Source organism: Pelodiscus sinensis, chromosome 28, assembly GCF_052426305.1.
Source record: "Pelodiscus sinensis isolate ZL-2025 chromosome 28, ASM5242630v1, whole genome shotgun sequence".
Taxonomy (NCBI): domain Eukaryota; kingdom Metazoa; phylum Chordata; order Testudines; family Trionychidae; genus Pelodiscus; species Pelodiscus sinensis.
This window is the reverse complement of record NC_143079.1, coordinates 7427358-7438235: the sequence shown is the minus strand read 5'-3', so window position 1 is coordinate 7438235 and position 10878 is coordinate 7427358. Positions and strand designations below refer to the sequence as shown.

The window sequence follows — 10878 nt, the reverse complement described above, 5'->3', positions numbered from 1 at the left end:
GGATAGGTGCTACTTTATATTCGTCTCGGAGCCTTACAGCTGTGTTTTATTTTTTTCATCTTTGCCTATATTAGACATATGTGAGAGGTTGCAATCAGCGCTCTAGAAAGCGACGCCCTCCCTCTGGTTTGATCTCCTAAGAATAAAACAGCTGCTCTCTCCCCTCACCCAAAGGCAGGCTCCAGAAAACCAGAGACTGGCCTCCTCCCCGCATAGTGGGTGAGGATGCCCCGTCTCCCCTCCCCCCACTATTGATTTGTATTTATTGATCTCTGGGTGATCCTCTTGGCTGACTGCCGTGGGGGAAGAAAGAGGCAAGGGGGCAGTCACGTGGCTCCAGGGGAACCAATGGGCTCGGAGGCAGCAGGCTTCCCATTCACAATTCCGAGGGAACCCTAAACCCGGTCCCGTGGGCGCCCGTCAGAAGCAGCAGGGAGCCCGAGCCCTGCAAAGCCCCCGGCTCGCGCGCTCCTGCAGCTGGGAGGGGGGAGCCCCGATTTTGCCCTTCCAGGGGGTTCATCCCCCCCTCCCCCTCCGGCGACCAGACTTGGCCACCGTGGCGGGGGATCCCCCCTCCCTCCCCAAGAGCCCAGCATGCTGCCCAGCCCTCTCACCTCCACCCCCTTCTCGGTCAAAGACATCCTACAGCTGGAGCAGCAGGGCGCGGCGAGCGGGGCCGCCCCGGGATTCCTCCCGCCCGCCCGCCGGCCACCCCCGGCCTGCCTGCACCCGCAGCGCTTCGCTCCGGGGGACCTTCCCTTCGAGGGGGAAGCGGAGCAACGCGCGAAGCGCAGGGAGGCGGCGGACGCGCTCCGCAGGAGCTCCCGCGAGGAAGACATGGGGCTAAGTAAGTTAAACAGTGGGGGGACAGGGGGAGCCCACCAGCTGGTAAACGCGGGGACTGACCAGGAGCCAAGGAAACTCAACAGGGTCCCCCCCTGGCGCCAGGGGCTTTGGGGAGAGGTCCAGCCACGGCGCTTAGCCAGGAGAGTCAGAGACGCACCCGGGAGAGACGCCCCTAAAACTGACTGCCCGGAGTTGGGACCGGGGCATTCACCTGCTCTGTTCCTTCTGTCCCAAGGCAGGGTATGGCTGGGTCAGACGGTCCGGCCCAATATGGCCAGGCTGAAGTCCATAAAGAGGCGCACAGATTTGGGATTTAACTTCAGAGTAGCTACCTCGCCAAAATATTCCCCCGAGGAGACGAGGCCACTTCCAGGTGTTTATTATTGGCGAGCACACAGGGTGTGAGCTGAAAGGACAGTCCAAGTTCAATCTTAGGAAGCCTTTATACTGGCGCATTGCAAGACTCCAGCATTAAAATTGGTTCAGGAAACGCCGGGAGTAACAATCTGCGTTACCAGAGCGTGTTTAGACCCGTTGCAATGAAATAATTGGTTTCCCTTAAGTTGCCGTGTGGGGTTGTGTATCATGGCCGGGTAAAACTTTGGAGGAGTTGCTGTTTGGAACACACCTATTGATTCATTGGAGAGAAGTGTACAGCGCGGTGTACGTGTGAGCAGATAGGAACCAAGCCTTATTGCAAATGTAATTGTGCGAACTTCTGCGTAACTAGTCTCAGCAAAATGTAACTGGATTTTAGTCTCTTCCGAGTCACCGATGGTGTTTTACAAGGAGGGCTAACCCGTAAACCAGCGTCAGAAATAGAGCCCCGGGTATGTACAGAATTAAAGTACAGTAATGGACAATCGATTTTAAGTGTGTCGTCTAAAGTAAAGTATAGAAGAGAAACCAAATACTTCGCAGCCTCATGGAAGACCGTTGCAAAATTGCTACCGCGAAAGATATAAAATATTGTTACTTTTGTGGGGGAAAAAACCGATGTCAAAGTAGTTCCCGTTTGAGCGTACGAGCAAAGTTGATATTAAAAATATAACCCTCGTGTATTGTTTTAATTTTACCAATAAAATGGACACCGTTCAAAATATATTTTTCTTCCAACTGATGTTTTATGAAGGCGCCTTTTTACTTAAATATTTCCAAAAATAAAACCAGACATAAAAGTAACAAGTTCATAAAACGGAGTCATCACTAGTTATTATAAAATTCCCTGTGCTATAGTGTCAAACCGTGGAGAAAAAAAAAACAGTTTTTGTATTTGATAAAGTTATTCCTTGTTACCGTAATAAAACAAATATAACATCGCATGTAGTAATTCAAGCGTCCAGCTTTAAGTTAGCTTTGTTAAGCATCTTAGGAGAAATATTTCTATACGCTGAAAATATTTTAAAACGTGCAATAGTTTTATATTTAATGTTTTATATTATTTCACTATGTACAACGAGAATGAAATGTGTACTTGTACATATCTTCAAACGCTTTCTATATCTTGTGTAATATATTTACACATTGTTTTAATACAACGAAACGTTTGAATAGTGTACATAAAATACAATTCAAGTGTTTGAATATATGTACGCACACATTTTCTTTTCAAATAACAGAAAGATTCCAGCTTTCTCAATTACACGAAATGTAATTGACTGGATGATCATTGAACGTGTGTACGTTTGTGATTAAAAATAAATAATTCAAAATACGTGGTTATTGTCAATGCCAAGTCGATATTTATTTAATAATTAAACTAAAATAAATCTCGTTCGTGCAGGATTGCATTAACAGCATACATCACAGTACACCACGTTAAATATTGATTCGACGTTGTGGAAATCTTCAGGCTACACTTTTTTTAATTGCTTAATTGAATCCCTCTCAGATGCTTGTTTACAAGCAAGGATATTTTATATGCGGGTTTAGGAAACCTTAGCCGAACCGCCAGCATTTTCGATACACCTTTTTGGTTGTTGTTTGTTTGTTTGAACTGTGCTATGCAAAACAACACTTCCTACGTAGTGCCACAAACACAAAGGAAGGTTAGTGGCTTCCCTAACTCCTCGGCTGAATTAGAGAGTCGATAAGGTTCATCCCGTGCTCGTTTTAATCTCGATTTTCTTTTAAAATCTAAGAGGAAGGAGCAGGAAGGTTGCAACAATTCAGTTCGAACTAGCAACACTGGGACCTGGGGAACCAAATTTTGGACGAACAAAGGCAAAAAAGGACACACGATCGGCCATTTCCATTTCACCATCATCCTCGCGAAACGGCTGGCATTTTGCAATTGTTGTTTACAGTGGTTTGTACACACAACTCGCGACAGCTGTTCAACCCCGTTTGAGGGGAACGATCAGGCAAGTTGCAGGCGGATTCTGCCACGCTGAAGCAGACAGTCCCGCTTCCAGTCAAGCGAGTTACTCCGTGGAGTAAGGGTTACTCCTGCGAGTAGGAGCTTGCAAGGTCGGACGTGTAGGTTTGGAAATGACTAGGAGGGGGTAGGGCGGACTGAATAGGGCCCCGCTGACAATGCAGACAAGCTTCACCCTAGAACTGTGGCTACATTGAACTTACAACCGAACAGGTGCCGCACAATCAAGTAGGTTTCTAGCGGAGCGGATCTTTTACAACAAAGCTTTGGTGATGTGTATTATCTCGCTCCTTCCTTTCAATCTTGCTTCACCTTTCTTGCATCGAATTAATCAAAAATAGTCTGTAAGTACGTCTACACCCCAACATTCTTTTGAAATAACTTGATCCGCATCTAGGATGTGTCTAGACTACCAGGGGTTTTCGAAAACTGGCCTTTTTTCGAAAAAAATTCCCCTGCATCTAGACTGCTGCCATGTTCTTTTGAAAGTAAATCGAAAGAATGTGGCAGTTTTTTCGACCACAGAAAACCTTGGTTTATGAGGAATAATGCCTTCTTCGAAAGTGCTCTTTCAAAAAAAGGAGCTATGTAATGCAAATTGTGCTTTTTCGAAAGAGCATCCAGACTGCCTGGGTGCTCTCTTTCGGAAAAGCAGCTTGCTTTTTCAAAAGTACTGATTGTAATCGAGACGCTCTTTTTCGAAAGAGTCTTTTTCAAAAGTATCTTTCGAAAAAGCTTCTTTCGAAAGAGGCTTGCAGTCTCCATGTAGCCCTACACAGCAGGCCGTTATTTCGAAATAATGTCGAAATACTGTCAAGCTGGAGGACTTCTTACTCTGACTCCTGTAACCTTCTTGGTACAAGGAGTAAGGGAAGTCGGAAGAAGAGTGCTCTATTTCGAAATAAGGGCTGTGTGGATATCCCCAATTTCAAAATAAGCTAATAGTTTATTTTAAAAAGGCACTGTCTACACAGCAGGATTATGTTGGGATAACATCCGTTATCCCAAAATAGCATTCTGCGCATCTTAATAGCATGCCTGTTATTTTGAAATACATTCAAAATAATGGGCTTCTTATTCTGGCTTCCTGTAAACCTCATTGCATGAGAATTAAGGAAGACACCAGAATAGCAATTTATTTCAAAATTAGCACTGTGTAGACAGCGCCACATTTTAAAATAAACTATTTTGAAATATGCTACGCAATTTGAGCTATGTAATTTGTATTATGCAGCACAAATTTCATAGTTTATTTTGAGGTACACGCTACTGTGTAGACATACCCTAAGAGCACATCTACACAGCAGCATAAAAGTAGAATTAAGCTACACAATTTGAGCTTTGTCAATTGCATAGTTTGAGTTGAAATAGTTTAATTTGGCTTTTGATGATGTCTACACCACAGGACGTCAAAGGAAGATCACTCTTCCTTCAACTTCCCTTACTTCTTGTAAATGAGAGCTACAGGAATCAGAGTAAGAAATGCCCCCACTCACCATTATTTTGAAATAATGGCTTGCAATGTAGACACACACTTTGCTATTTCAGAATAACAGAAAATATTTCAAAATAACACTGCCGTGTAGACATAGCCTAATAGACAGCAATGAATAAGAAGAGTTATGGTTATTTGCTAGGAATCCTCCCGATTTGCTATATTCAATAAATCAGCAGTTGTTTTATTGATTTATTATTTATTTAAAATATTTTTTACCCCTCCCCCCTCTATTTAAAATATTCAAGGTGACTTCCAAAATTTTTAAAACTATATATAATAAAATACAAAACCCCAAAGAGATCCTTGCTGGTCAATCTCAGTGAAATTGATTGTTTATGTAATTAAAAAAGAGAAGAAAGGATTTTGGTCCAAAGAAATAGACATACATGATATAGTGGTGATGAAGGGCAGCATCCCCAATCTTTGTAGATCCGAGGCAAAGTCTCTTGAGACCAGGGAAAGACTCCCCTAGATTTAATGAGTTTTGGAGCAGGTCTTTTGATTTTAATCACTTTGGGCCAGAGAGAAATGATCAGAACCGGTAGATGAAAGACTATTTTTGTCTTTTCTATGAAAACAACATTTCGATTGTTGGCAGAAAACTGGGACAATGTTTGTCAAAAATTCTCAGAGGCGTAGTAGCCCTGTTAGTCTGAAACTTTAAGAACAATGGCTACGTCTACATTCCCCTTTCTTGCGCAAAAAAAATGCAAATGAGGCGAAGCGTGGAATATCACCGTGCCTCATTTGCATAATTAATGAGGTTCTGATTTTGTGCAAAACCCCCTCTTGTGCAAGAGCCATTCTTCTGCTTTTTTTCCGGAAGAATGGCTCTTGCACAAGAGGGGGTTTTGCGCAAAAAGGAGCCGCGTAGATGGCTCTTTTTTGTGCAAAAGCCTCTTGAACCAAAACAGGGCCTCATTAATTATGCAAATGAGGTGCAGAGATATTCCACACTTTGCCTCATTTGCATTTTTTTGCACAAGAGAGGGCAATGTAGAAGTAGCCAATGAGTAGTTCTGTGGCATCTAAGTGCATGTCTACACTAAGAAATTATTATTTCAAAATAATAACTCCCAAAAAAATAATTTCAAAAGAGCACGTCCACACTATGGGGATGTCTTGAAATTAGTCTGAGGCAGGCTCCATTAACGTGGACACGCTACCTCGACTTAGAGTCCCAGGGAGCACTGGGGAGTAATTACCAGGAGCGGCCCGAGGCCGGCTGCAGCAGCTGGCACCTTAGGCGGAGTGGCACAATCAGCGTCCCTGCCTGAACGGCCACCAATGGCCATGACGTCATCATCGGGTGCCCAAGCCAGCGGTGCCCTAGGTAGCTGCCTAGCTTGCCTAGGCTCATGGGCCGCCCCTGGTAATTAGTTTAATTACTCTGGGGAGTCGTTATTTCCAAATAGCGGCACTGGCGCATCCACACTGCCGCTATTTTGAAATAACTATTTCAAAATTAGAGTTATTCCTCATGGAAATCAGGAGTTATTTCAAAATAACCAGCCCCTTCTTTCAAAATAACGGAGTTGGTAGTGTGGAAGACCCTCTTATTTCGAAGTAAGGGAAGTTATTTCAAAATAACTCCCTAGTGTAGGGTTTAGAGTAGAATAGACCAGGGTTTAGAAACTAACAAAAATATATAGTAGCATGAGATTTTTGTGGGTAAAATGAAGTGGGTTTTAACCACAAAAGTATATAGACTTATGAGCTTTTGTTAGTCTCTAAGGGTATGTCTACACTAGCCCCCTAGTTCAATCTAGGGAGGCTAATGAGGGCGACTGAAATTGCAAATGAAGCACGGGATTTAAATATCCCGTGCTTCATTAGCATGTTCCCGGCCGGTCGCCATTTTAGAAATTGACTAGCCCGAAGGAACTGCCTGCGTCTAACCGTGGCAGTGAAACAGGATTCCAAATTAAAGCCCTAAATTGAATTAGCTGGTAAACCTCATTGCAGGAGGAATAACAGCTAATTTGATTTAGGGCTTTAATTCAGAATCCCATTTCACTGCCGCATGTAGATGCGGGCAATTACTTCAGGCTAGTCAATTTCTAAAATGGCGACCGGCCGGGAACACGCTAATGAAGCACGGGATATTTCAATCCTGTGCTTCATTTCAATTTCGGTCGCCCTCATTAGCCTCCCTGGATCGAACTAGGGGGCTAGTGTAGACATACCCTCAGATTATGTCTACACTACAGAGAAGATCGAAGCTGCTGCGGTCGATTTTCCAGGGTTCGATTTAGTGGGTCTAGTGAAGACACACTAATTCGAACTGAGAGGGGTGCTCCAGTTGATGCCGGCAGTCCTGCTTCCATGAGGAGTAAGGGAAGTCGAAGGGAAAGTGTTCTCCTTTCGACTTCCCGCAGTGTGGACAGTGCCAAAAGTCGAGTTAAGGTACTTCGACTTCAGCTATGCAATTAACATAGCCGAAGTTGCGTATCTTAATTTGGCCCTATCCTGTAGTGTAGATGTACCCCAAGGTGCCACAGGACTACTCGTTATTTGCCAAAAATGTTCACATTCAATTCCCTTTCCTCCCCGAATGGCTTAATAATCGTGAATCTAATTACACAGCCGCCCAGGAGTAGGCCCTGGACAACACCCCAAACACATTTAACCCTTTTGGGGCAGGTGTGGAACAAAAAAAAAAAAATCTCACACCTCACTTTGCATTTCACAGGGAAATCTTTGACTGCAGATTCTTGCCAGACCGAGGAGGAGAAAACCGATCCTTGCCAGCACCCCAAGCAAAGACAGAGAAGGAAGCCCCGGGTTTTGTTTTCCCAAGCTCAAGTTTTCGAGCTGGAGAGACGATTTAAGCAGCAGAAATACCTCTCGGCTCCGGAGCGGGAGCACCTGGCCAGCCTGTTGAAGCTCACCTCCACTCAAGTCAAGATCTGGTTCCAGAACAGGAGATACAAGTGCAAGAGGCAAAGACAGGATAAATCCCTGGAGCTCTCTGCCCACCCCCTTCCTCCCAGGAGAGTGGCGGTACCTGTGCTAGTCAGAGATGGCAAGCCGTGTCTAGGGGGCTCCCAGGGCTACACCGCCCCTTATAATGTCACCGTCGGCCCTTACTCCTATAATACCTACTACCGCGGCTACAGCAATAGCCCCTACAATGCAAACTACAGCTGCAGTTACTCCGGGGGACCCTCGGTGCCCGCCAGTGCCACACCAGCCGGTCACATCATGAACATGAGCTTTAGTGTGTCCGGCGCTGCACATAACCAGCAGGGTCACTTGCAAGCCACGCTGCAAGCAGGGATCCGGGCTTGGTAAAGGTCTCCCTTCAAACGGACCACCTGGAAGATGCCGAACCCTGAGGGAGAGCTCCAGGGCGGAAGGGGATCAGAAGTTCTTGCTCAATCCCATTCCATCTTCTGTCACTACCATGGCTGGGTGCTGTGCCTCCCTAGGGAGACTGTGTGTTTTAGAAGATGCTGGGTTAGAAGGGGTTCTGGCGCTTTCATGCTCGGATCCCTGGGGACTAAGCTACTGCTGCCTTTATTTATTTCACATGGATGTTTCGAAATACACCCCTTCCTCTCTTTCACCCAGAGCTGGGTAGTTGCATAGGGCACCTGAACATTTGGGGCACTAATGGGTCTTCATGTCCACCCACCTGTCACTTTCTATCCCTGTTCTGCGGCTTTGCTTCCTCGGGAGAGGATCTCGTTAACTTAAATGTGAAAAAGCCCCCCAGTCCTGTTAGCAGGACATTGAACCTTTGAGAGAGCCATTCAAGTCAGCCCCAGGTATATACTGATCTGAGGTTACCCTGTGAGTCGACAGGACCTCAGTTTAAAATTTGCTTTAATAATATTTCATTAGTGCATTGCTGAAAATTATAAAATTAAAACATCTTCTCATGCCTCCAGGGCTGCCACTGGGCATAGGGGCACCGGTTTACTAGTACCACAGAGGGCCCCCTAAAGACAGCCCTGCTCTCACCCCCCACCCCACAGAGATGTGTGCTTCTCCAGAATGCAAGAGATCAGCTGAGCCAAACCAACCACCCAGGTGTCCTTCCTAAGACAATTTGGAACACAGGCTGTGCATGGTTTTGCACATTTACTTTCTTCTAAAGATGTTATTTAACTCCCACTCACTCCCCTGCCCCCATTTTATCTGCTGTGGTAAAGTTCAGGTGCATATATCTTCATTCCTTCCCCCCACAACTTTTTCCATTTGTGTATTTTTTTCAATGAAAAAATGAAAAGCATCATGGGTTGTTTTTTTTTTTTTTCAAATTGCATGGTTCAGACTTATCACAAATTTAAAAAAAAATCTGTCCTGCCCTTGAATCCCACCCCAAAAAGGGCAGGTACCATGATATCTGAGTCAGGATAGCAACTGGAAATAAAAGCTAACGTTATCCAAGAGAGAGAGAAAGGTCATTGTCTCAAAGAGGTGCTGCCGTGCTGACACACCCTTTGGCTTGAAGTGGAGTCCATGACATACAGGGTTTACAGTTTAATTCAAAGGCTTTCAACACGCCCACTAGAAAAATTGTTCCAGCCCTCTTGTAGTCTAATGGCCGGAGCTTAGGTTTGTGAGCCAAGAATTCATGAGCTTTAAATCTCTGATGTTAACTCCCTTCTCATTAACCCTTAGCAAATCCTTCACCCTCTCTGCTTCCCTTCCCCACACTCAAAATAAATTGGATATTTGCCCTCTATTTCTCAGGAAAGTGTGAGGCCTAATTCATTAGTTCCTGGGTCAGATCTTCAGCTGATGTCCAGCAGCTTCATTATACCGATTTCAATAGAGAGAGAACCATTTACACAGCTAAGGAGCTAGCTCTATATATCTCAAGTGCTTTGCAGGTGACAAAAACTACCCAAATAATACATCTGGAAATACTGTTGCCCGGCGAAGGAAGAGAGATTTCCAATCAGGGCATTCAATATGTTGTGAATACTTATATTGATCATTTTGGTTGCTACTTTAGAAATTTTTTTTCCATGGCTAAATAAGGACACGGGTTTACTGGAATGTATTGTATTATTAAAGAAACACGGTGAAAGAAAAGGGTTCGTATTTCTCTGCACCAGAATTGCAAGAGGTGGTACTGCTCTCCTAAAAGGAAAATTATTTCAGCCAAGAAGTTATCACACTTCTAATTTTTTTTCCAAGAGTTCACTGGAGGCATAATTTTACCCATTCTATTTTCTGTCAGTCAACACACAGGTGCCATTAATGTAGATTGAGAGATGGGGTGGCATCGAGTCCAACTCCTGGCTCAAAGCAGGACCAACCCCAACTCAATCATCCCAGCCAGGGCTTTGTCAAACTGGGACTTAAACACCTCTAGGGATGGAGATTCCACCCCCTCCCTAGGGAGCCCATTCCAGTGCTTTACCCAGGGCCGAACTGAGGCATGAGCAAGCCGAGCAGCTGCCCAGGGCGCCAACCGATGGAGGGCTCCTGATGGCAGCTGTAAGGGGTGTGTGGCGTCCCTTATAGCTGCCATCCGGTGCCATGCGCCTGGCTCCCGCAGCGCCAGCCAGCAGCGCCCTTCTCCCCATGGCTGCGGGGCCCTGCACAGCCCAGCGTGCATGCCAGCAGCTCGGGCCGGGCAGCGCATGTGCTGACAGCCCCAGGGGGCAGGCCCTGGGCTGTGCGCTGGCAGCCATGGCCAGCCTGCGCATGCGCTGTGCGCCCTGTGGGCAGCGCTGCGCGCCCAGGCCACAAAAAGGGCTCGGTCCAGCCCTGGCTTCACCACCCGCCTAGGGAAATAGTTTTTCCTAATCTCCAACCTAGACCTCCCCCACTGCAACTTGAGACCATTGCGCCTCGTTCTGCCATCCGTCACCACTGAGCACAGCCTCTCTCCGTCCTCTTTGGAACCCCATTTCAGGTAGCTGGCGGCTGCTCTCAAATCTCCCCTCACTCTTCTCTGTACAACCAATTCTATTTATCTCCAGTGCAAATGTACGGCCAGTTCTGTTCACCTCTCTCATCTGCATAGCCCTATTCACCCAACAGCAGATGCCTTCTTCTAGTTTTCAAATGCAGAATCAAAGAGATCCGATTTCTAACTGGAATATTAGTTTTCTGAAGCACGTTCGTGTGGAAAGACATGATCCCAACAGACAAGACTATTCCACAGTTGATTATCCCAGACATTACACCAAGATAT

General features: G+C 45.7%; 1 protein-coding gene across 1 annotated transcript; it reads left to right on the top strand.

Annotated features, from left to right (window-relative positions):
- Positions 1–330: 330 nt before the first annotated feature.
- NKX2-6 (NK2 homeobox 6) lies at positions 331–10077 on the top strand. Its single transcript, XM_075910764.2, has 2 exons — positions 331–847; positions 7414–10077. The coding sequence occupies exons 1-2, from the start codon at positions 595–597 to the stop codon at positions 8013–8015; spliced, it is 855 nt and encodes a 284-aa protein (XP_075766879.2). The 5' UTR covers positions 331–594; the 3' UTR covers positions 8016–10077.
- Positions 10078–10878: the final 801 nt, after the last annotated feature.